Source organism: Falco punctatus (genome assembly GCF_963210335.1).
Source record: "Falco punctatus genome assembly, chromosome: 20".
In the NCBI taxonomy this organism is placed as follows: domain Eukaryota; kingdom Metazoa; phylum Chordata; class Aves; order Falconiformes; family Falconidae; genus Falco; species Falco punctatus.
The window spans coordinates 932940-958541 of record NC_137600.1 but is presented as its reverse complement, the minus strand read 5'-3'; the positions used below and the strand labels follow the sequence as shown (position 1 = coordinate 958541).

General features: G+C 53.0%; 2 protein-coding genes across 2 annotated transcripts; both read left to right on the top strand.

The window, feature by feature from the left end:
* The first annotated feature begins 119 nt into the window (after positions 1-119).
* Positions 120-8774, top strand: PROM2 (prominin 2). The gene is made up of 23 exons (XM_080370177.1): positions 120-2612; positions 2828-2877; positions 2984-3186; positions 3306-3426; positions 3621-3684; positions 3770-3859; positions 3965-4164; positions 4237-4311; positions 4398-4461; positions 4577-4736; positions 4861-5013; positions 5373-5496; positions 6031-6122; positions 6208-6292; positions 6417-6563; positions 6683-6754; positions 6829-6921; positions 7033-7086; positions 7517-7597; positions 7801-7869; positions 8021-8110; positions 8336-8442; positions 8536-8774. Exons 1-23 carry the CDS (start codon positions 2396-2398, stop codon positions 8597-8599), a joined length of 2475 nt encoding a protein of 824 aa, XP_080226303.1. The 5' UTR covers positions 120-2395; the 3' UTR covers positions 8600-8774.
* A 10994-nt stretch (positions 8775-19768) lies between these two features.
* On the top strand, positions 19769-25436 carry PRNP (prion protein (Kanno blood group)). The gene is made up of 2 exons (XM_080370174.1): positions 19769-19888; positions 22846-25436. Exon 2 carries the CDS (start codon positions 22848-22850, stop codon positions 23622-23624), a length of 777 nt encoding a protein of 258 aa, XP_080226300.1. The 5' UTR covers positions 19769-19888; positions 22846-22847; the 3' UTR covers positions 23625-25436.
* The last annotated feature ends 166 nt before the right edge of the window (positions 25437-25602 follow it).

Genomic DNA, 25602 nt, shown 5'->3' with positions numbered 1-25602 from the left:
ATCACCGCCCCAGTACCACCAGCACCGCCCCAGTACCACCAGCACCGCCCCAGTCCCGGCATCACCGGCATCACCGCCCTAGTACCACCAGCTATGCCCCAATCCCGGCATCACCAGCATCACTGCCCCAGCACCGCCATCACTGCCCCAGTACCACCAGTACCGCCCCTGCACTGCCATCACCACCCCAGTACCACCAGCACTTCCCCAGTACCACCAGTACCACCAGCACCACCCCAGCACCGGCATCACTGCCCCAGTACCACCAGCACTGCCCTAGTGCCAGCATCACCACCCCAGTACCACCAGCACTGCCCCAGTACCAGCATCACTAACCCAGCACCAGCATTACTGCACCAGCACCAGCACACTGGTTCAGCCCAGCACCACCATCACAGCCCCAGGACTGGCAGGCACTCCCTGCACCAGCACTGATACCAGCACACCTGGCTTGGTACCAGTATCACCAGTACCAGCAGCCCCACACCGTGCTGGTACCAGCATCCCTGGTACTGGCATCACTCCCCCATCCCCAGTTACCACCACCCCCAGTACCAGCATCCTCCACCCCACAAGTACCACTGGGGACCCCCCTTAAGGGCCACCCTGTGGACTCCCAGTCACGGCCACAGAGTACTGGGATGGTCACACCACGGTTGGCAGCAGCAGTTGCCCCTTAGGGCAGAACGGGGGAGGACAAAACCAGCCCCAGTGCCCCCCAGGACCACCTCATCCCCACCGCTGCGGCTGGAAGGGGCAGCATGTGCGGCAGCAGCATGCGGTCACCGATGCCGGCCCCACTGCTTCCCCTCGGATGCAAAGGTCACCTCCCCATAAAAAAATTATCATTTTTGTGATGGGAAATTGTTGGCATAGGAAACCAGCATGGGGATGGAAAATCAGGATAGGGATGGAAAACCAATGTGGGGATGGAAAACCAGAATGGGGAGGGAAAACTAGTATGAGGATGGAAAAGCAGCATGGGGAAACCTAGATGGGGATGGAAAAACAGTGCGGGGATGGAAAACCAGGATGGGGATGGAAAACCAGGATGGATATGGAAAAGCAGGACGAGGATGGAAAAGCAGGATGCAGATGGAAAAGCAGGGTGTGGATGGAAAACCAGGATGGGGGTGGAAACCCAGGATGGGGTTGGAAAACCAGTGCAGGGATGGAAAACCAGTACAGGGACAGGAAATCGTCACTGGCACCGCAGTCACCGCCCCAGTACCAGTGCGAGTGGCTTCACCACATGCACGTACATATACATATATATGTTCTGGGCACGTAATCGCCCTTCAGCCTCCGCGCTTTCCTGGCCCGGGGAGTTTTGTCCCGGGATGGGGACTCAGCCAAGCCAGGGCAGGATTTTCCAGTCCATGGCATCCCACTCCCAGGAGGGTGGTGGGGAGCAGCACCCTGTGCCCAGCCTGGAATAACACTGCCAGCATCTCCAGCTGGGAGAAAAGCCCCTTTTCCAGAGGGAGGAGAACCGCAGGGATTGGCATCGACGCTGGAAGGACGGAGGCGGTGGGGAAAGGCCGGCTCGACTCGCCCAGCCGAGCAGGGGGCCCAGCTCTCAGGGTGCCCCGCGGCCGTCTGGGCACATGGGGGCTGCTCCCCCCGCACCGGGGAAATCAGGTTGAACCTCCTTTGTTCCCAGCCAAGCCTGTAATTAGCACTTGGCCCATGCCGGCAAGCAGGATCTAGCCCTGGGAAGGAGCCGCAGCCCCCTCGGGGTGTGAGGCCGGGATCACTGAGCCTGGAAAACTCATCTCACACTTCGCTGGCAAGCAGCTGGGGCTCACCGTCCTTCTCCCTGTGTTCCTCCCTGTTTTCCCGTCTTCTTCCCAGCCTGTTACTAACCCCCAACCTTGGGCATTGCAGAAGGGGACTGTGCCCCGCAGGGACCCCGTCCACAGATGTGGACCCACCCGCAAGAGCTTTCCCACCCCCCCAAGTGATGCCCAAATCCCAGATCCCTCCTTCCAAGGTGGCTGCAAAGGGGACAAGAACATTCCAGCCCGAGGAGCGGGACCTCACCGCGACCAGACCCTCTCCCCAAAATCCCGGGGAGGCTTTGCCACCCGTTTTGGGAATGGCCTTGACTGTGGGGATCCCACGGCGGTGACTCAGGGATGCTGAGGGTTGCGAAACAGGCCTGGGATGGTTTGGGAGACGCCTCCACGCAGCCCTGCCAAGCCCAGCCGCCCCAGGGATCCTGTTGGGGGAACAAGCCACGGCAGCGTCTGGGCTTTGCACAGTGGCTGACCCGTCAGGCAGGTTTCCTGGAGCAGAGAGCCGAGCTGGAGAGAGCCATCTGGGGCCGGGCATGTCCCTCTGCCCGCTTGCAGGCTGACGGAGCCCCCCTGGCTCTCTCCTCACCACCAAAGCCATGCAGGCGGCTGGGTTGCTGCTGGCTTGGGCACTGCTGCGTCCTGCTGGTGCCCAGCAATGTCATCTTGCCAGCCCCGGCAACGTCCTTCGCTTCACCGACATGCACGCCGAGATTCGGGTGCCAGCACTGCACCGGGTACCCAGCTCGCTCGATCCCCTCTACGGCCTCGTCCGGCGCTGCCTGGATCTCATCCAGCAAAACCCCCTGCCCACAGGTGAGTCCTGAGCCGGGGAGCTGGGACCCCTCCACCGCAGGTGCTGGGACTGCCAGGGTTTTGCTGGCTGCAATCCCCGTGTTCAGAGCTGCTCCAGGGTGGCTGAGCTGCTTCATGGAGGAAGATGCTGCTTCCATCCTGGTCCTGCTGCCTGCAGAAGGTTGGGGGTGCATTGGGTGGGACATCTTTTACCAGGGCCATGGTTTCTTTTGCAGAGCTGCTCAGGACAGCCCTGAATGACCCCAGCTCTGTGCGGATGTCGCAGGTGAGCTGAGACGTGGGGTGGGAGAATCCCACAGGGATGGCACCTGGGCAAACGGAGTGCCCCAAGCTGGTTGCACCAGTGCCGACCGGGCTCTCCCGTCGCATAGGTGGTGCAGTATGAGCTGGGCTATGTTGTCTGCGCCGCAGTGGCTCTGCTCTTCACCGTGGCCATGCCGGTGGCCGGGATGTGCTTCTGTTACTGCCGGAGCCGCCGGCGGTGTGGGGGCCGCCTGCGTGCCCACCGGCGCTCGCTGGGCTGCCGCCGCCACTGCCTGCTAGCCTGCCTGTCCCTCACGTCCCTCATCATCCTGTGAGTCCCCCAAAGTACCCCAAAGAAACAGCCCCCTCACCTTGGGTGGGGGGAACCGTGTCCTACAGGGCCGGGAGGCTTTGCCGGGCAGCCCCTCACCGTCTGCTCATCCCTGCTAGGATCAGCGTCGTCTGTGCTTTTGTCACCAGCCAGCGGGTGAAGTGGCAGCTGGAGTTGGGGCTGGGGGCTGTGCCGACCACCCTGCGCACGCTGCGGCAGCACATTGACAATGTCCCCCAGGTGGGTCCCCGAGGGGCTTACCCCCCTGGAGTGGGGTGCAGCCCAGGGATGGCTGCATCTCCCTCATGGAGTAGTTTGGGAGGTGAGAGGAGCTGGCGTGGCTGCATTAAAAATGTATTTTGAATGGCAATGTGAGGCTTCCTCCCCTCCCGGCGGCTGCTACCACCAGCCGACCGGCTCCTCTCTCCTGGCAGGGGGTGCAGATGGTGGTACACCAGTTTGAGGTTCCCCGACAGCATATCATCTCCGATCTGGGTGGTAAGCACTGCGCTGTGCACTGGCAGGCCCCATCCCGAGCTTCCCGCTGGGCTGAGGTGCTGATGGGATGCCCGATGCCTTGCAGGGCTCAGCCGGAGCGTGGGGCTCTCCATCCACGCGCAGCTGAAGGCGATGACCTACGCGGCACTGGCAGAGCTGCAGGACAGGGCTGGAGGTACGGCTGGGCGCAGCTCTCCCCGGGGCCAGTGCCGAAGCCTCGCTGGAGAGCCGGGGCGGCTGAGCAGAGCAACGTGAACTAGCCCTGGGCTTTCTCTTTAAGACCTACAGACCTCGCTGCACCATTTACAGATTCTCGACAAGACGGTGCGGGCGCTGGCGGCAGCGCGGGCTGAGCTGGAGCCAGTGCTGCGGGAACAGCATCAGCGGGTGGTTGCGTTGCTGGATGACCCGCGCTGCACCTCCTGCGCCAGCGTCCTGGGCAGGGCGCAGAGCCTGGAGCTGGGTGCTGACTACGGCAAGGTGGGACAGGGTGCTGGTGCCCTCCCCCCCCCATTCCGGTAGCCCCAAGGCTCACGGGTTGCTTCTTCCAAGGTGCCATCGGTGGAGAAGGTTTTGAAGGCGCTGGCCGGTCTGCCCCGAAGCAACTTTGCGGAGATGATTCGCCAGGTTGGGGGAGCTGCGGTGAAGCAGGGGAGTCCGGTACTGGCACATGGCTCTGGCCAAGCTGCTCAGCTCCCCCTCTTTCCTCACAGGGCAACGGTACCTTCAACTCCATCCCGGAGCTGGCTGTGGAGAGGATGGCGCAGGTCATCCAGGGTGAGTGGGATGGTTGGACCAAGCGGGGACACCGTCTATGGGGTGAATCCCCGTTTGGGGACACAGGGTGGGATGCGGGGCCATCCGCCCCTCCAGCATGGGCTTGGCCCCGCAGATCTGCGGGATGAGATGGCCCGCATGACGGAGAAGGTGCAGTCCATCGCTGATGGCTTCCCCCTGCCCGACTACACCCGGCCTGTCAGCGAAGCCCTGGTGAAGGTGGAGGACAGAAGCCAGCCGTACCTCCGGGAGGTGGAACGCTTTGAGCAGTACAGGTGACACCAGGGAGCATGAAGGGTTGCAGGGGGTGCAGCAGAGATGTGTGTTGGGCCCCCCCAAGCCATAGGTAGTGCATCAGCCCTGTATCTCGAGGCTGTGCCCTGCTGCTCTTTCCTCCAGGTGGATTGCGGGTACGGTGCTGTGCTCCATCATCCTCCTCATCCTCGCCTGCAACGTGACAGGGATGGCCCTGGGGGCATATGGGCTCTCCAAGCGGGAGGACCCAAGTGACTACGAGTGCCGAGGAGAAGCTGGTGCCAAGTTTCTCCTGCTGTAAGCATCTCTCTGGGTGCTGGGGGGGCTGTTGCCATCTCACACATCCCCCACCCTCAAAAATCAGAGGCACAAAGCCAAGGGAGGGACTGGGAGCTGGCTGGGTGGAAAGGCTTTTGAAGCCACCGCCTGTGCCGGCAGGTTTGGGAGACACTGCTCCTCCCTGCTATCTGGCAGCTCCTGCGCCCCTGTCCCGCTGCCCGGCACACCCCACTCCTGCAGGCCCTTCCCAGGCAGCCCGGCATGCCCGGGCGCAGGAGGGAACCGCAGGGCTGCAGCTGTTCTGGCAGGTCCCCACAAGCCCTTCTGCCTGCTCGGGTCTGCAAAGCCACCACCGCCACGTCCTCTCCCCCTTTCAGTGGTGTGGGCCTGGCTTTCCTGTTCTCCTGGCTCCTCATCCTCCTGGTTTTTGCCACCTTCCTGGTTGGGGGCAACATCCAGACGCTGGTTTGCAGGAATTGGGTCAACCAGGAGATTTATAAGGTAGGTGGCCACGCATCCACCCATTGCCCCATGAATCTCTGCTTGTGTGCAGCAAAATGCCTCCAAATGCTCTGTGTCCTCCCTCTAAAGGTCCGGAAAAGCCCCATCCTGAACCAAAAGTTTAGGATTAAGTCCTTGGATTTGCATCAGCAGTGGGGAATTGCCCTTGTGCTGTTAAGTCACTTGAGGCAACGATGCTCCTACCTGCAGGAGTCCTCCGGTGTTTGGGGATCCCTGGGGTGCTCAGGGCCAGCATCACGCTGCAATGGGCTGAGAGCAGGGTGCAAATGGCATCAGGGCTCATCCCGTGGCTGCACACACGCAGGCAGGTCCCTGCACGGGGCTGTCCGCAGCTTTCCCTCTGAATCCTGCCTGGCAAGGCTCTGCAACGGGGATCATACAAACAAAGACAAGATTAGCTCTGGCTGGGATGCGGTACCCCAGGATGCACCTGCGAGGGTAGAGCACCCCCAAATCGTTGCTGGGAATGCCTGTGCCTCACCCTGACCCTCTTCTCCCTCTGGTTTGACCCAGTTCATTGACACCCCGGGGAACCTGCCTCCATCCATGAACCTCAGCCGCCAGCTCAACCTCAGGAGGGACTCCAACCTCAGCGCTGCATACCGGTGGGTGCCACAGGAGCCCCCCTCTTCACTTCTGCATTGGAGAGCTAATCTGGGGTCACACTGCCAACATCCTTTTGCCTTCTAGGGAGTGCAAGAGTGGTGCGGGGCTGTGGGAGGTGCTGCATCTTGATAGGTCCTACGATCTGGATGAGCACCTAAAACCCCCCAAGGTGAGGGCTGGCTTCTGCCAGAGCTTCTGGTAACGCCACAGGGATGCACAAGCTTTACTGGGGTTGCTGGGATGGAAGTGCCTGGCCACAACCACGCAGCATCCCCCCCATCTCACCTCCACAGTACACAGTCGATTTCCAAAAACGCCTGAGTGACTTCACGGCGCGCTTGGGTGACGTGCGGCTCCTCCGCAGTGAGGGCAGGCAGGACCTGGAGACATTTGCTCGCAGTGGCCTGGATGAGGTGGACTATGGGCGCTTCCAGGAGGAGGTGAGAGGATGCTTGCAGAGAGCTAGTTCCCACTGCGGAGGGCAGGATGCAGCCCAGCCATGCAGGGGCCAGCTTCCAGGGTTGGATTTTGGGCAGCCACCAACTCCATCTTCCCCCAGATGAAAAACCCCGTGGTCCAGACCAGCCTCCCTGGCTTGGCGAGGAGCCTTGAGGGGCTGCAGAAAATGCAGGTGAGCGGTGGGGCGGGCGGTGGGGGCTGCCTGTGTGCCCGCAGGGCTGTCCTCACCCCGCTGTCCCCCTGCAGAGGAACAGCACGGTGGCAGGGCGGCTGGCTGCTGAGGCCCGGGCCCTGTGGCAGATGCAAAACTCCACGGTGCAGTCGCAGGAGGCTTTGGTGGTGAGTCCATGCTGGGCTGGTGGCTTGCGGTGCTTCTGGCATTTGTCCAGCAGTGTCCGCATGAAAGGGTCAATGGGGCTTTTGCACCCTTCTCATCTCCCTGTCCCGCAGGCAAAGCTGGGGGAAAGTGTCCAGTTCCTCTCCCGCTTGGCGCCGCACCTCCAGGTACTTGTGTCATTTCTTCTAGCTCTGAAAAATATGGTGTGCCCTATGGGTCCCACCTGCCATTGTCCGAAAAAGCCGGTTACAGGGTGATGGCAGGGCCAGGAAAAATGCCATCCTGGGAGAATCAATCTCCTTTAGTTATTAGATTTGCTGCTGCAAATCAGAAATCCTCCTGCAGCACTCACTGCATTTCAGTGTCCCCAGCAGAGCTGTCCCACGGTGTTTGATCCCACGGTGTTTGATCTCACCCGCTCCCTGTGATGGGGTTCCTTTGCTTGGGACAGATCCCTCTTTCCCTGCCCTCTGGCAATCAGATCCCATTCGAAGTCAGGCATGTGCATGGTCCTGCACACTGTCCCTGGCATCCCCGGGGCAACCATCCTGCTGCTCAGTGCTCTAAGGATGCTCTGTCCTCGCTGTGCTTCCCCAGGAGCGGGTGAAGACGACACTGGCCACCATGGCCTCAGTGGAAGCCCGGCTGCCTGTGCAAGCCCAGCAGATCCTCCGGCAGGTGAGCTGGGGCTGGATTAGCCCTCAGGGGTTACAAAAATCCCCACAGCCAGAACAAAAGAATGAGAACAGGGCACCACCAGAGGGGGAGGGCACCTGAAGCTTCCAGCCCTCATTTCCAAGCCTGACATTAGCCCAGAGCTGGCTGGAGCTGGGCTGGGAAGCACAGCGCTTGCCCTCCATGTTGCCTTCCCTTCTGCCCAGGAGATCGGCTGCTTCACGAGGAAGGAGCTGCGGTACCTCGCACAGTACCTGAACTGGGTTGGGCAGATGGTAGGTGCTCATCTTTGCCGCAGGGAGGTTCTTTGGGGCTGGGAGCCCCCATGGATGCTGCATGCAAGCCCCTTGCTGAGCTGAGGCAGCAAAATGCATCCCCCCCCAAGCCAGGAGCGGGTTTATGCTGTGTCTCCACTTCTTGTTCCAGCTGAGGGAGGATGTGGCTTCGTGTCAGCCGCTCGCCACGGCCCTGGACAATGGGCGAGTGATCCTGTGTGACCGTATCGCCGACCCCTGGGTAAGGATCCTGTCCCTGTCCCTCTGCGGGGGTCTGGTGGGGACCTACACAGTGCAGCATCCCACCCCCCACCAGCATGAAGTAGGGGCAGATGGGGCTGAGAGCAGCCCTGACACCCCCACACCGCCAGCACCAGCCACTGCAAGGCTCCCCAGACCCCTCCAGAGCCTGGGGGCTGCCTCTTCCTGCAAGCTCAGCGCGGACCCCTTTGCTCTCTCCTTGCAGAATGCTTTCTGGTTCAGCCTGGGATGCTGCACCTTCTTTCTCATCCCCAACATCATCTTCGCCATCAGGCTCACCAAACACTTTCGCCCCATCCGCAACCGGCTCATGTAAGCGGCGGGCAGAGGGTGGGCAGGTGGGCTGCCTAGAGTGGGGGAGATGTGGGCTCCTCCTTGATCCCCTGATGTTTTCTCCTTCTGCAGCTCTACAGGATCAGAGGAGACCTGTCCCTTCCACATCCCTCGCGTCACAGCACTCAAGCTCTAGGATGGAGGTCTGCCGGGTGCGGCTGCTTGCCCTGCACCCCAGGATCTGCTGTCAAACTCATGCCCAAGTGCTGCAGGGCTCTGGGGGCCTCTGACATCTCTTCCTCAGTGTCCTTTGGGGCCTGAGCATCCTTCCTGAGTGCGGGGCACGTATCTCCACACTCTGCAAGGCTCTGGGTGCCTCTGACATCTCTTCCTCAGTGTCCTTTGGAACCTGGGCATCCTTCCTGGGTGTGAGACGTGTCTCCACACTCTGCAGGGCTCTGGGTCCCTCTGACATCTCTTCTTTGGTGTCTGTTTGGGCCTGAGCATCCTTCCCAGATGTGGGGCATGTCTCCATGTTCTGTCCCTCCGACGTCTCTTTCTCGGCCACCTTTGGGGTCTGAGCAGCTGTCAGGATGCTCCCAGAGCCCGGCTGACCCAGGGTGCAGGGGAGGGTTCCCTGCAGCTCTCACTGACCGCTGGCGTACCCCTCACAGACCCCACAGGGAAGGACACCTGCCCCACAACGCTTCCCCACACCCGGGACCCCCGGGCAGTGGGCACATTAAAGTCCTCCTCAGCCAAACCCGCCACTACCTGCTTTGTTTTGTGGCCATCATCCCCTCCCCCATTTTCCACAGGGCCGGAGGGGTGGGGGCAGCCCCCAAGGTGGGGAAGGGCGGCCTGGCCTGGCCCACCCGCTCCCATGGGAGGCCCCCAAGGTGCTGGGAGCGGGGTGAGGGCTGGGGGCTGAGGCCTGCCCTGTGGCTCAGGGGGCTGCTGGGGCCAGGTGGGCTCCAGCCCTGCTGGAGGTGAGTGGAGGCCATGGCTGGAGGGACTGTGGGGCCAGGGAAGGCCCTGGGGTGATGGCTGAGGGGCTGCTGGGGCCGGGTGGGCTCCAGGCCCACTGGGGCTGAGGGGAGGCCATGGCTGGAGGACTGGGGAGCCAGGGAAGGCCCCGGGGCGATGGCTGATGGGCAACCAGTCTCCAGGCCCACCAGGGCTGAGTGGAGGCCATGGCTGGAGGGACTGTGGGGCCAGGGAAGGCCCCAGGGCAATGGCTGAGGGGCTGGTGGGGCTGGGTGGGCTCCAGGCCTGTTGGGGGTGAGGGGACGTGGTGGTTGGAGGGACTGTGAGGCTGGGGAAGGCCCTGGGGTGGTGGCTGAGGGGAGGCCATGGCTGGAGGACTGTGGGGCCAGAGAAGGCCCCAGGGCAATGGCTGAGGGGCTGCTGGGGCCTGGTGGGCTCCAGGCCCACTGGGGCTGAGGGGAGGCCATGACTATAGGGACTGTGGGGCCAGGGAAGGCTCCAGGGCGATGGCTGAGGGGTGCCAGGGCCAGGTGGGCTCCAGCCCACTGGGTCTGAGGGGAGGCCATGACTAGACGGACTGTGGGGCCAGGGAAGGCCCCAGGGCGATGGCTGAGGGGCTGGTGGGGCACAGGTCCACTGGGGCTGAGGAGAGGCTGGGGGTGCTCCGAGGCTGGGCCCTGAGGAGGCAGCTGGGCCAGGCTATCAGGTCTGGGCCCAGGGGACCCCCATCTCCAGCCCCCCAGAGACCCTGCACATACAACCCCATGCAAGGCTGGCGGCCCTCCTGGCCCACAGGATGCTGTTATAATTAGAGCTTAATTAGAGGTGAGTCTCAGGGGCAAAACTATAAGTTAAGCAGATAGTTTCTGGCTCTTCAGTCCTCCCAAGGAAGCCCTGGCAGGGCCTCTGACTCCCAGTTTAGAGCATCGATGGCTTTATGGCATGAAATGCTTGCTTTTCATTCATGTGCTTCATCCTCTGACTTAAAAGCGCTCTGTCCAACCAGCAAATTATGTATAAAATCTATACAGGATTAAAAATCAGCCCCTTCCAAGCGAATGAGGATTTCCCAGTATTTCCCTCACCGCAATACTCATGTTTACTAACCAACAGAGAAACGTCCCCTTTTTATGCATTATTAAAAGGCTATTGCTACCCGCAGCCAGCATAAAATACCTGTTTTATGCATTATTTAGGTTATTGCTGCCTAGAGCCAGCTGGTTTTATGAAGTACTTGCCTGCAGAGGTCAGCATTGCTAAGGCTTTTTGCAAAAGGGATTGGGGAGCTGAAGCCCAAAGGAAGATTTCTGCAGGAATCCCCATGCCCACGGGTGGCTGCAGCCCATCTGGAAATTGCCTGGTGGCATCATCTGCAAAAACTAACTTTAAAATGGAGTCTTTTGAAGTCAGAGGAAGGTTGGTGGTGGCGAGAGGCAGAGGTGTGGGGATGTTGGTACCTGGGATTCAATCAGAAAGTAAGTCCACGACCCTTCTGTTCCCAGCTGGGTATGTTTTGAAGGCTTATAGCCATGAAAATCTGAGATAATTAAAAGGGAAAGGCCTGGTTCATTTTTATAAGCCCTTCTCAGCAGTAGTACTACATTTTAAATAAAATAATACCCAGTGTGGTCCAGAAGAGCAAAGGGATTATCTACTTTAAATGGTAAGTAACGTAAATGCAATAATACTTGTTTAGCTGATCCACTGATTAAAAAATGGTACAAGTTTGCAAACAAATGAGCCAAATTCAGCTGGCTGTTCTTCCTAAAGTTATTTCATCTAGCTGGGTTACAATAAATAACAGATAAGCACACAGACAAGTGATGAATAACAGAGGAATTCACCCCAAAATAGATGCATATTATAAATATGCATGGTTACCACTGCAATATTTCTGTTCCCTGCCTGGGAGGTAGATGGATTAAAAACGTGAGCAGTTGCATCTCTGAATTAATAGCAATTCACCAACAAATAATCCACAAAATTGTCCTCAACCAACTGGAGGACATTTTATCTTTTATGGGAGAAAAAAAAAAGAAAAAGAAAAAGAAAAAAGACAAGCTGGGTAATGATTTCTCACCCAAAGCAAGATCATGGTTTATGATTAACCTCCAATCCCTCCCCAAAGGCACACCTTGCATAGGCTGCCATACCTTCCCTCTGCTTGATTACTTGTATTGATAAATCGAAGATTGAAACTAGCTCATTTCCAGCTCCTGGATGTGGGTTAACTCCTCTGTCAGAGGGGTTTTTTTCTCTCTCAGTTTGGCTGGGATCCGTATTCTGTGCACTTATAAGGACTTAACTAAACTGATGTTGATTAAACCCTTTCGCAAATCTTCCCCTTTTGAAATTCAACTCCTGTGCCACCTCACCTGGCACACCTTCCTCGTATTCTATCTACTAACCCTGAGAAGTGTCTATAATTAGTATATACAAGATCAATAATTCAAAGGGCTGGAGGGCAGCAGCATTGCTGTCTCTTCCTTGCTGGGCTGGGTCTGTGGCAGAGAGCTGGGAGCTCTGCTCAGCTCAGGTGCAGTTGCCCACCAACACCTATTTCAAGACATAAATTGCTCTTCTCTATTCCCAGAACTAAGGAGAAATACAGGAAAAGCGCTTGCAGCCAGTTTTGCAAGAATCAGCCTATTTCTGGAATTAAAATAGTATTCAGGTTTACTATTGTTATTTCATTTCCCTTTTTTCCCCCTCCCCATTTTTCAAGGAATGCCAACCTCCTTTCTTTCACCAGAAAAAGGATCCGTGACCTCTTCCATCTGTTTTTCTCATCATCCCCTGAAAAGAGCTCAGAAAGCTTAGATACAAAACCAGCTGCTGTGAAGAGCTGCTCAAAACTTCATTCCCATCCCAGTCCCCAAAACATTCATTTTCAAGCTATTTGTGCAGGAGAGCTCCAGCAATTAGTGAGGGAGCAATAAGGGCCCAATTCTCAGCTCTGTTTCTTCATCTCAGCTGAGGAGTTGAGTAATTATGTGAAACTTTCCTCTTTTTTTTAAATCAATACATTATCTAATGCATCCTTAGCAGAGTAACCCAAGCTTCCAAACAGGCTGAGGTTTGTAAGAAATCATGTCCCAGAGGCTTTCCTCCAGCTTCGTTTATTTTTAACATGACAAGCTCTTTGGGTTATTGACACTGCAAAAATATTTTGGACCGCACAGATGTTTCAAGCCAGAATATGAACAAGAAAAGACCCTGGGAAAAATAAACTGTGTTGTATTATTAGTGCTGGTTATTGTTTGGTATTTAACGGCTGCAGATGGGGCTTTGCTTGCAGGAAGCCTCCTTGCACCGAGCCTGGTGCGAACAATTTGCCTGGTCCCCTCTGGCTCAGGATAAACAGCTGGTCCTGACCTGCCACTGTAAATGCAAAACTAATTTCCTCCAGTTTCTGTACTTTGATCATTATTCTCTCCCCAGAGTCCCCCTGGGCTTGCTGAGAAATGCACTGAAAAACAAGCTGAGGGCCAAGGTCGCCGGAGCTGCTGGGAAAAGGGCACATTAAGAGCTGTGTTGTTCAACAAGACGCAGCTTTAGGGATAATTGTAGAGAGAGAGGGGAAAAAAAAATCTCTGCCCATCACTAGAGCAAAACACTGTTGTCCAAGCTGGGAGTCGTCTCCTCTGGTGCCTCCTCCCACCTGTGGACTCATAGCAAGGTTTATGGCCATCATGATTTTCCTCCATCCTCTCAAAGCATCGCTAGATAAAATGCCTTGCAGCCTGTGCATGACGCCTCTGGATTTTTGCTCTTGATGGCACAGAGATCATGGCAATCCCAAGCCCTGACAAGCCTGTGGGCTTCTTCCTTTGTAATCCAAGACCTGTGTGCAGATTTTACATGATTTACCATCCCGGCTTTCTCCACCCAGGCTGTGAGCTGCACCGTTGTGTGTTGTTTTGGAGAAGTTGAGGAGATAAAGGAGAAATTCTTTATGGGATCTGTTGGCTCTGGCATCTCTGCTCAGTCCCTAAAGCTAGTACCTCTCAGCTCCAGACTGTGTTAACTAGATGGTACTATTGTGCGTTATCTTTGCTGCTGTTTACCAAAACAAATGGCTAGCTGAGGAAAAAAAGCCTCATTTCAAAATGCTTTCTTCTCCACATCCCTGTCAAAGCTCACCTTCCTTATCTATACACAGCTTTATTTCTTAGGGTAGCCATTCCCCTAGCATTAATCTTGGGTCAGAAGCAGGAATATTATCTGAGTTTTTCAATCACACTGGCTAAAGGCAAGTAAAATCCCCCCGAGACTCATATAAGTACATCATGTACTTGTACTCCAATGTGTCCACTGTAGAAATACCTCGGGGGACATGTTACAAATCTCAGATTTTCATAAACAAAAACATTTGTAATCTCAGCTGCCTTCAAACTCAGCCTAAAAGCCAGCCATCATCCCTGGAAATAAACCTCTTGGATAACCCCAAGCATTATGTATTTAGCTCAGCCAAGAGAGAGCATGCAGCATTCCAGCTAACGATGCCGTTCCTACACCGCTTGTATCCCCTCCGCTAGGCGCTGAGGTAGCCATGGAGATGACTGAGGAGAGCATCGTGCCCATGACAACTCTGTATGAGCATCTTGAGCATCTTGAGAGCAGCCTAGTCTCTCCCTGGGCTTTCCCTCGTGTCAGACGGTGGTTATTGGCTTGTTCTTCCTCCCACTCAGGCAGTGGTAAAGCTTTTCCCTGTCAGCAGCTCCCCTTCCAAGATAAAAGGGCAGAGAATGAAACATATGGAGCAGATTCAGCATATAATGCCTGAATATTTGGTATATCATGTCTCTTTGGTATATAATATCAGCCTGATGTTCAGCACAATCTTCATAAAGAGCCTTTAATTTGTTGCTTTAGTGGAAAGAAAAGCTTTGGACTAAGTCATTGTGTGGTCTTGGGTCAACATCCCAGCTGGAAAATGCTCCCAAATGGATGGAAAGGTGCACATCACATGGGAAACTGTTTCAATAGACTAAAAACCCTAATGGCAAAAAATCTGGGCCAGTTTCCCCCATAGGCACACATTTCCCAAACCCAGTTCACCTTTGTTTATTCTCATTTAAACCTGGAGAAAAGGGGGATGAAACCTCAGAAAACTATCCCTGGCCCTGGGAACCCTTTATATGGAGGCAGAGGGGGAAAATCAGGGTGGAAACACACTCACCGGCTCAGCTAAGAGGATTTGCATGACTCTTTTTGTGAGCGAGTTGGGTTTAATCATCTCATCCTTGCTGTGCATGTGTGTTAGAAACCAGGTCATGTGATGCAGAAGCTCAGTTTGATCTCACGTGAATAAACAAGGTGAAGACCTGAACAAAATTATGTATATAAAAGAAAAACATATAGCTAAGAGAAAAACATAACAGTTCTTTTAAGTTATTTCTCCATCTTCAATCTGGTTTTTGTTTCAGTCCATTGTTTTTTTTTCTTTTTCTAATTAAAAATCAAACAATTGTTTGTATTTCCTGGGGTTCAGCTTTCCCCATCTCATTTCCCCATCTCATCCCACAGACCCTTTTCCCACTGGGAAAACTGATTTCTCCTGCCCCTTTCCCAACGCAACCCAGCCAAGAATCCACAGGGAGCCCCAAGGACCGCAGCATTATCCCTCCACCCATCACACCTCCAAAAGAAGATGCTCGTGCCTGCGGCTCTGCCTGGGGAATACAACATTTAAACACATCCTGCAGGATTTCGGCACACTCCTACAAACTCTCGGCACACAGCTGACGCAATCTGGGATAGGAGCAGTTTCCAAAGTGGGATCAGAGGCTGGCATGGATGATTGATGTAGAAACGATGAAAATGGGAGCGCCTTCGCCCATCCCGGGTGTGCCCTGGTTTATTTTTGAGAAGGTGACCTCAGCACAACCATGTTATGTCATGCAATGTGCTTACGCCGCTGCTCTGATCTCGGAAAGTCTTCCAAGGGGATTGCGAGTTAAAAATAAATGGGAGAGAGGCATAGGAAAGCCTACCGGTGAGTCAAATATTACAGGCTCTGCTGCGAGGAAAAAAAAATACAGATATTCAGCTTTTCCTGCGAAGGAGCCAGCTGGTTGGTATCGCCCCGCTCAGGGAACTTTTTGGGAAGCTGAATTGTAGGATTGCTGGGAAAGTATTTGTTCCTGCAGCTTTGTGGAGGGGCGTCATGATTTAAAAGAGCCCAAAGACCAGGCTGTCCTGTCTGTTCAAAAAACAGGAGGTTTATTGATACAAAAGGACATAACGAGCCCTTTCTGCGAAGGGTTGTAGCTCTTCCCCTTGCTCGTTCCCCTGGACACAGCAGGGAATTGTTCAGCCCGGAGGCACAAACCCTGTGTATTGCCCTGCAGTGGCTGCACCCAAGGCACTGGGATGGGATATTTTTAAACCAAATGCTGGGCTGAAACTGGCTCGGACAGCAAACATCTTCTTCAAACAAGCATGACTGACTTCTCCGTTTCCCATAAATTAACCCAGCTGACAGCAGGGACGCTCAAGTACCGAAACTTGATTTATTTTTTTTCCTCCACTTTCAAAGCATTTTTATTATCAGTGCTTATTCCAAAATGAAAAAGTTTTGGGGTTTTTTTGTTTGTTTTTTTGTTTTTTTTTTTTTTTTTTTTTTTTTGTTTTTGTTGTTTGTTTTTTTTTTTTTTTTTTTTTTTTAATAAAAGCTGATTTTTCACCTTCTAGCACCTAGTTGATACCTCCAAACCCTGGGAGAGGTTGAAGACGCATTTTTGGGAGCTGTGTCCCATGCAGGTTATCTTCTAAAGACGCAGTGCATCATTGGGAAGTCATCAGCCCACGGCCAGGGAGAGTCCCTCCCTTCCCTCTCATCCGTAAAGAGCTTAGGTGTGTCCCTTCCCCGGAATAGCAGCTAGCACATGAGCAGAGGCTATTACACTCCTAATGAGATTGTAGCAGCTGGGTGAACATTTATAGCCTTTTAAAGACAGTTGTCCAATAGCAAAAAGAAGGAGGGTACGTGCAGCCTCCAATATTTTATATTTCAGCTGCTGCTCCCTGCGGAAAAGAAATTCCTATTAAATTCTTTTGGCTAATCTCTTCCTCAAGGCTCTAGCTTTGTCTTCGAAACACAACCAGAAAAGCCTTGCCTTATTTGCTGCTTTCTTCCCCCAAATCCACCTTTCAATATAGTTCCTCCCTGGAGCCTCCCACCAGCAGGCAGATGCTGCCAGGATCCTGTTGCCTGTGAGTCATGTCTGCCCGTAGATCGCGTTGCAAAAAGACATCACTGGTGAGGAAGGCAGATCAACATGGAGGAGGGGGGATGACAAAAACTCCTCCCCAGCATCATGGCTGCAATGAGTTGCATTTACTAGAGCAGCCATAAACTGATTTATTTTTTCCGTGATAGCTTTGCGCTCCTTGGCTTTGCAACAGAACCGTGTCTGGCCAAAAAAGAAACCCCCTCCTGGAAGCAACATGAGATACTGCACTGAAAGTTTGTGTTCCTTGCTTACCCCCTCGGTGGTTCCTCTCCTGGCACGTTGTTCGTGCCCTCACGTGCCTCCGGGATTAGGGACTCGCTGGGACTTCTTCCCACCATCGCAGGTTGTGTAACTGGTGTCCTGCTCCTGCCAGTTTTTTGCCTCCTGGCTGGTTTCCATCCATGGCAAAAGGCTAAACATTTGTAAGCCTTCTTATGTACTTCTTTTTACAGGAAAACTTAGGATTGTCAAGAGCAAAGGAGAAATGCCACCAGTGAGAGGTGTAATCCTGCAGTTTAATACAGAATAATGGCGCAGGTAAAGATTTCTATGTATGGAAAACCCCTTCTTCTACTAAAAATGGGCCAAAAATGACATTTCTTTTCTCTGAGGGGGGAGTTGCCCTTCCTGCAGTCTGCAGGCCTGCGAGCCCCAGCAAAGCTTTACTCCATGCATGTCATGAAGCCCTTACCACTGCAGAAAATGCAAAACACCCTAAAAGGCTTCCATTTTTTACTTACACAATTTTCTACTGACATGGGAAAATACAGCCTGACTGAGCGGCATCTTTCCTTCTGGCTGGAAATCAAGTGCCCCCAGCGCTTTCCTTCCCTGCACTGCTGTCACCCCCGTTATTCCCCAAATTACATTTTCTCTGCTTTCATCCAGTGAGGAGCCAAATATTACCGAGGCATCTGGTTCCCAAGAAATACAAGCAGAGGAGTTTTACTTAAAAGAGACTATTCCGTGGTGAGACTAGAAAATAAACCAAGTTCTGCAAAATGCATTTCATTAACTGTCCAAACACAGCACTTGTTTCCACTTATTTTTGCCTTTGGAGGGTTGAAAGAGGTTTCCTGATGAGCTAAGCGTGATTTCAGATGGGGCGAGCTCAAGCCCAGATTCTTTGCCAGCTCCAAGGAGGGATGGCGGGATAGGGTCAGGCTGTGGGACTTCATCCCTACCTCCAAACCCCACCAAATTACCTCCAAATCTCCTACAAACTATTTGAATGCCTCCCCCTGCCTTTGCAATCTGTGGCTAATTCTCCAAGTCTGGAGTTACGTGAATAAAAGTATTTTGCATGAATTAAAGCAAAAAAAAAAAAAAAAAAAAAAAAAAAGAGAGAAAAAAAAAATCAATGAGATGCAATGAAGCAAGACCAGATGAACCTGGGTCTTTTCCCAGCTCATCATTAAACCAAAGTCAGCAATTTCCATTTGTTACGAAAAACCCCATCCCTTTAATGCTTTCTAACCTGGCATGAACCCCTGTCGCACTTAACGGTGCATTATTTCCTCTGCTGCTGCCTGAGCTGCGGACGAAGAAGGGCCAAACCTCCAGCAGAGATCAATGCAGCTCTTGTCTCGCTGCCGGCAACGATTTTACCCTGAGATGCCAAAGAAACCCTGTGGCACACAGCTCCATTCTGTAGTTGCTGTGGATATACTGGTTTGGGTGGTTTTGGCACTGCTAGCTTCCACAATACTTTAAAAATTAATCAATAGTCAATAGGCTGCTCCTGCTCGATTCACAGCTGGGAACCCACAGAGTTTCTGTATTTCCCCAGACAAGAGCAGAACTTCCTCCAAAATATATTATTATGGAAGAAAACCTGATTTTTAGAAGCTGTGAATGAATTCATCCCAACCATTCCATTCCCAATGCTGCATTTCTTTCTTTTCCTGGCTTTGGCTTTTAGACAGCCCACTGAAGAGTATTTAAACCAAAACCAGGGAACCAGGAGCCATCTGCACATTCTCACAAGGAATAAATATGTCTGTGTATTCCAAGAGAAGCTTTGACAGGCTCACTGACCTTAATCCTGCCCCTGTTATTCAATTTTCTCCTCCAGAAATTAAAATGTATGTCTCACTGGTGCAGCCAAAGCACCCAGCACAGACCATTTCCCTGCCAGACAGAATTTTTTTTTTTTTTTTTTTAACATAATCCCACCAGATGGATAAACAAGTATATGGAGCATCAGGGCGGAAATCTTCTTTACAGCCAGATGTGCTCTGTGGTCCAGGGGTGGGAGCATCGCCGGGATGGCCATACCTGGCCGGGCTATTTTGGACAGCAAAACCTCAGGAGGGTTTTGGCTTCATCGCGTGGCTGTGCCAGAATCAGCCCCAACGCAATTGGTTTAGAGCTTTATTTGCATTTCCCAACCATCATGCAAGCATCCCAGGTTGCTCTGGAATTAACCTGTTTATTTAGAGCCCATCCTAATCCTAAAGAATGGGAGAACTCCCCATCCTGGGCTTTAGGTCTCTATCCTAAACAGATATCCTTACCCTCTGGAAAAGGGTGCCGTAAAAGCCCCAGCTTGCCATAAGCATCCCACCTAATTTTAAATTGCCTTCTGCGGCGTTTCCTCCCTATAAATATCAGGGTACCTCAACACGAAGCGTGACCGCTCTGTGCAGGGGCGAGTTTTATTCCTCTGGAGCAAAATAAACTTGGAAGATAGATTCCTCCTTTCCCCTGTAGGTCTGAGCCTGTGTTTTTTTTTCTATCCACCAACCTGCAAAGCATCTCTCTATTTCACAGGCTAAGGGACTAGGAGCTGCAGCCAGCAACTGCTAAAAGCCTCCTTTCTTCTCCCGGAGCCTCGACCCCGACATTTCCAAACCAGCCCCAAACCCTGGAGATCCCAGCGATATTTCTTCAATAAACCATCCAAGTGCTCCAGTTTTCCAAGATTTCCAAACCAGCCGCAAACCCTGGAGATCCCAGCGATATTTCTTCAATAAACCATCCAAGTGCTGCAATTTTTCCAGCCACCCGTTTGGTTGCCGGCACTGCCTCCCATGCCCTTATCTGCTGGGAGGGATGACGGGGGGGGGGGGGGGGTGAACCCAAATTTTTCAGGGTGCCGGCTGCGGTATTCCCTAGGGAAGGAGGATGGATGCTGGCCAGGCTGTGCAGGGCTGGGCTGCGCAGAAGCCAGCTCCTCCCTCTTGCTATTTATTCCTCCCCGTAGCTCTGTGGCCGAGGCTGAATCACCCTGAACCGAGCAAGCAACGGGCTCCCAGACGGTGAGTGTCGGGGGAAAATGGGACCTGGGGGCTTCAGGTGGGATAAATCCAGAGGTGAGAGCTTTTAACACTGAGCAGCATCACAGCAGATGGGGGGCTGCATCTTCTCCCTGTCATCACTGCCTAAAAATAGATATTTCCAGCTCTGAAGGCAAGCGTCCTCTTAAAAGACACGGCTCTGCTTCTCACCCAGCGTTTGTTTACTCGGGGTTGATTCTAAGCCAGTGCTGGGAGATTTCTTCTTCCCCCCCTGCCCAGAGCTACCTGGTATGTTTTGTTCTTTCCCATAGCTGCGCAGGACTCTGCTCCCCCATTATGTGGGGGGTTAAAAACAAAAAAAAAAAAGGGGGAGGGATTTCTAAAAACGAGGGGTGGCATTTTCAGAAAGCCAGCCTGCATCCTGCCTTCCCCAGAGGCCCCACTTGGATTTTTCACCCACCAAGAGCCAAAACCTTCCCAGTATCACCAGGAGGGTCTGGACACCCCCATCCCCAAGCATCTTCCCACCCTCCTCACCGCATCGCTCTCTCTACCTTCCCCTTCCCCACCCCCCCTTCATTTCTTCTCCCCCCTCAGGCACCTTAACAAGGTTATTTCCACGGTTATTTTAGCACCAGGGTGGTGGTTTTCCTCTCTAAACCAGAAGCCGCCTTCTTGCCAACCCAGCACACATAATTGCTGCGTGCAATCGCTCCTTCACATCCTCCATTTTCCGCTTCCCCCGCTGCCCTGAAGGAGTGCTGGGTTTCCTCTGGTTCTCCACCACCGGCATGGATATAAACGGCTCTGATATAAATCACCTGAATCAATTTGTCATTGCCTAGGTTCACCTGCAGAGAGGCAAAACTGGGGAGGAAGGTTAAAAAGAGTCCTGGGAGGGGGGGCGGGGTGGGAAGAATACCTGCGAAGTCATTCAATAATGTAATTTAATAATAATATTATGGTCGCACCATAAATATTATTTCCAAGCAGAGGGAACCCAGCTCCAAACCCAAAGCAGCAGCTCCCTGGTCCCCATCACATTCCACCAGCCACCACATTTACTGGGGGGCAAAGCTCAGCTGCCCAAGGTGCTCGGTAATTAGCAACGCACAGGCAAACAAACCTTCACCCTGTTTATCAGAGCTTGGCTCTGCGAAGACAATTAAATGAACAGGTTGGTGCTGCCAGGCTGGAATATCCTCCGGGGCTTTGCTGTAACCTGTTTTCATCCAGGGATTGATTTTTTTTCTCCCCCTTGCAACTCACTGTGAGGAGTCACAGCTTCCAAAAATAATAATAAAAAAAAAAATAATTGCCTATTTGCTGCTTTCACCCCCCCCCATTTCTTTTCTGGCTTTTGAGTGCCCAAGGAGCGTTTGCCCATCTGAATTTTTCCCATGTCTTTCACCTATTTTTAACACCCCTGATCTCATCCTCGCTCCCAGCGGGTGGGCAGCAAAGCCGCTTGAAAGCAGGCAGCTTGCACCCAAATTTTTTTACGAGCAGGCAGTCCGAGCCTGGCTTTCCTCCCCATCCCAAGGGACAGGCGTGTACATCTCCCCTGTTCTTTTAATTAAGCGTCTTGCTAACGATCCCAACCAAAACACTGACATTAAGGGACCTTTAGTTCAAACATTTGGACAAAATAGCAGATTTTTTTATTTTTTGGGGGGGGGGGGCGGGGAGGAGAGGCAGAGCATCATTATCTGAACCCAAAGAGAGATTAATTTGCTTTTTATGGACCGTAAAACCATAGCTAATGTGTAATAGAAGAATTTCTGGCTTAACCAGGGGTTTGTTCTGCTCATTTGCGCTGTTAAGGGCAGCAGCTCACGAGAGACCGGCATCTCTGACCTGCATTAAGCTTCTCGCTGGCCTGAGTGGTGACTCGAGGCAGTCGGTCCATTAGCTGCTAAGAAAAACCCACTCACGTCCCAAAGCTTAATTGTTTCTTGCTGTATCATGAACCAGAAAGCGCATCTGAAGCATCTAAGAATGCTGCAAAATACCCACCCACGCTTTTCCAGGAATGCTTTGCTTTCCCTCCTCACCATCCTGGCATACTCAGGGGGATTTCTGGGAATAGCTCAGCCTCCAGCAGGACAAAAAAAACCCCTTTGCTATTGCTGGACTTGCATATTAAACGCGAGTGTAACAGTAATTCAGCGCTCCTTGGCGTTGCGCGGAGGCATCCAAAGGGATTTTGCAGCTTGGGAGGTGTTTTCCAAAGGTCTTTCCAAAGGATTTGCAGACCTGGTGTGTATTATAAAGGCTGGATTATACACGGGATTTCACCCTCACCAGCCCACCAGCTAACGTAGGAGATGCCTGGTGTGCCCCTGGGATGCCAGCAGTGAAATGCTGAGTAAGCACATACTTGCAAACACATTAAACTCAAAAAATGCTGTTCTTCAGTTCAGGCGTGTTGCTCATAAACAGGGACTTGGGCAAAATAGGCTGAATTTTGCTCTTTGGGGAAAAAAACCTCTGAGGCAAGGCTGGGCACTGCCCTCCTTGCAGCCCTGGGTACCCAAAAGCTTAGAGACTGGGGCGAATCTGTTCATAACCCACGGTCCTTGCACATCAGACATCTCATTTATATCATCTGATTCGATTGAGCAAGATTGATAAGTGGATTTTTACCTCTGAATCGAGTGAAACATTTCTCCCAAAAGCTTTTCTTCCACTACTTAAAATTGCCGTGACTAGCAGAGGACCTGTTGGGGAGGTGGGGGATATAAATATATAATAATAATAATAAAAAAAATAAAAATAAGGAGATTTGGGGAGGATAAATATGCATTTAAGTTCAAAGCTGTTTATCCTGCAGTTGGATTAGAGGACAATAAGTGTTTTATACGGTGCGTAAGTTTCATATGATGCCTAAAGCCCGTGATGCTCGCGGTGGTGTGGATGCAGCGGCTTCCAGGTCTCTGCCTCCTGCCTGTAACGCTGCCTGTCCTTGTGTCCCACAGCCATGGCCAGGTTCCTCGTCACCTGCTGCCTGGTGGCCCTGCTCCTCGGCGCTTGGACTGACATCGCCTTCTCCAAGAAGAGCAAAGGCAAACCCAGCGGAGGCAGCTGGGGCACAGGGAGCCACCGCCAGCCCAGCTACCCCCGCCAGCCCGGCTACCCCCAAAATCCTGGTTATCCCCACAACCCGGGCTACCCCCACAACCCAGGCTACCCCCACAACCCGGGCTACCCCCACAACCCGGGGTGGGGACAGGGTTACAACCCATCCAGCGGAGGCAGTTACCACAACCAAAAGCCATGGAAACCCCCCAAATCCAAGACCAACTTCAAGCACGTGGCCGGGGCGGCGGCGGCGGGTGCCGTGGTGGGAGGTTTGGGTGGCTACGCCATGGGACGTGTCATGTCGGGGATGCACTATCGCTTTGACAGCCCCGATGAGTACCGATGGTGGAATGAGAATTCAGCTCGTTACCCCAACCAGGTTTACTACCGGGATTACAGCAGCCCCGTCTCGCAGGACGTCTTTGTTGCCGACTGCTTTAACATCACGGTGACCGAACACAACATTGGACCCGCCGCCAAGAAGAATGTCTCAGAGGCTGGTGCGGCGGCGAACCAAACGGAGGTGGAGCTGGAGACCAAGGTGGTGACGAAGGTGATCCGGGAGATGTGCATCCAGCAGTACCGTGAGTACCGCCTGGCCTCCGGCATCCGGCTGCACCTCGCCGACGCCTCCCTCGCTGCCCTCCTCCTCCTCACCCTCTTCGTCATGCACTGATGTGTCCCGGATCCCCACGGCTTCAAGATGTCACCTGTCCCCCCATGGGGACCCCCAAACCCTCCCCGTTCTTGCTTGCGGTCGTCGTTGGTGAAGAGCCCTCGGGGCGCACAGATACTCCCCATCACCTCCCCAGAGGCTCCGGTTTAAGCAACTGGATGAAAATTTCCTTCTCCACTCCAAATGCGTCCCCGGCGTGGCAGGACAGCGACGGAGCTGGAAGCACAAAAAAATGGCCTTCACCACCTCCTCCTCCTCCTCCTTGGGGCCACCCTGAGAGGGACTGAGCAGAGAGGAGCTCACACAGTCCTCAGCATTCCTGCAAGAGCGTTTCCGAAAATCCTCTTGGCTAACAAGCAGGGTTTTATCTAATCCCCTTAGTCCCGCTGCCACCAAAAACCCCTCTCCCCAGGGCACGCCGCATTGCGCCCCAGCACCTATACACCCCCCAGGGGTTTTAGGAGGGTCAGGTTATGGGTTTTCCAAGCAACAAGCTGCCAGGTTGCAATTTTAACCCTTTAATCCTAAAAACCATCCATCCTTCCTCATGTACATACCCCACCCGCTCTGCACCTTGCATGCTGCAAATACTTCCTGCAGCAATAGGCAAAAATAATATTATTCTTTTTTTTTTCTTCCCCCGCCCCCTGCAGCGAGGCTGAAGCCCCCGGCCGGGTTTTGGCTGGCTCCTGCACCGCTTTGCTTTGGGTTGAGCCTCACTGTGTTTTGTAGCCTACCTAAAGGCAAAAAGTGCTGCTGAACGCTCCAAAAAATCCTACAAAGCAGTAATGCTTGGCGTGTCACAACCCAAGAAAAAGCTGGGTTGGATGCTCGATAGGTGACAAGTCACGCTCACACTTCGGCACCTTTTACACCTAAGGGATGTAAATACAGCAAAAAGGATGCTCGGGGGGCGTGGCGGGGGGTCGAGCACGTAGCGAGAGACATAAATCAGCTAAATCATATGGTTACAGCAAACAGCATCGGGAAAAGCAATGGGATGGGAGATACTTTTAAAAAAAAAAAAAAAAGTGATTTGCAAGTGATTTGTTTGACAGGCGGAAGTGGTGGGTGAAATTTTTGCTTCTCATCTTTGGGCCGATGCTGGGTTGCATGTAACCTGTAGCATCTGTCAAGCTGTGCTTGTTGAACCGGTCACCCCGAGTTCTATTTAATATCTCTTGTGTATTTTTTTTTTTTTTTTTTTCGCAAGGCACTGAATGACACCGTCCTAAATGATTTTTCGCATCGGTGTAAACTAAGTGAAGAAATATATATATATATATACATATAAAAAAAAACAATATAGAGAAATCTTTCAGGATATTCACCAGAAAAGCAGGGCTTTGAGGTAACTCGTACTTTGTGATACGCGAATGTTTTGTAAATCCGTAACGGTGCATGCATGAGATTTGCCGTTCCAATACTTTTCTAAGTGTTCGACGTCTGGTACAAATTAAAATGGATAAAGCCAAGATGCACGTCAGCCTCCTTCGTGCAAAGAGCTCTTGTTCGGCCCCGCAGCTCCAGGGACAGAAGTGGCATTTTTTGCCCTGTCTGTCCCTGCTTCCCCAGCCTGTGGGCGCCTTTGTTCCCTTTCAGCACTAAATTTGGCCTAAACCCCACAATTTCTGTTAACCTCTTCTCCTCCCCTGCTCCCACGAACGGCATCGCTCCCATCCAACAACTAGTTCCTAATAAAGCCAAAGCGCTGGTTGGGGCCAGGGATTTCTTCTCCCCATAGAAGGTCAACACCCATTTATACCTTGTATTTACTCCATCTATTTTCTGTCTAATAAAAGAGTTTCTACATTTGCTGTTTCAGTGGCATTAAGCCCGACCACCTTCATGTGAAGCCCCAAGCCCTACCTCATGTTGCCAGAATTCCAAATTCCCCCAGTACCTAAACCAGTACCACCGTTAGATGACTCAGATTACAGCAAGGGTTAAAAATTACAATTAAAAATATGAAAGAGTT

What these genes read in the sequence shown, in the direction of transcription:
- PROM2 (XM_080370177.1), top strand. Translation starts at nt 2,396, where the DNA reads ATGCAGGCGGCTGGGTTGCTGCTGGCTTGGGCACTGCTGCGTCCTGCT. An exon ending in TATCATCTCCGATCTGGGTG is followed by an intron (nt 3,685 to 3,769) that starts GTAAGCACTGCG and finishes GATGCCTTGCAG; the next exon opens with GGCTCAGCCGGAGCGTGGGG. An exon ending in TGGGTGCTGACTACGGCAAG is followed by an intron (nt 4,165 to 4,236) that starts GTGGGACAGGGT and finishes GCTTCTTCCAAG; the next exon opens with GTGCCATCGGTGGAGAAGGT.
- PRNP (XM_080370174.1), top strand. Translation starts at nt 22,848, where the DNA reads ATGGCCAGGTTCCTCGTCACCTGCTGCCTGGTGGCCCTGCTCCTCGGC.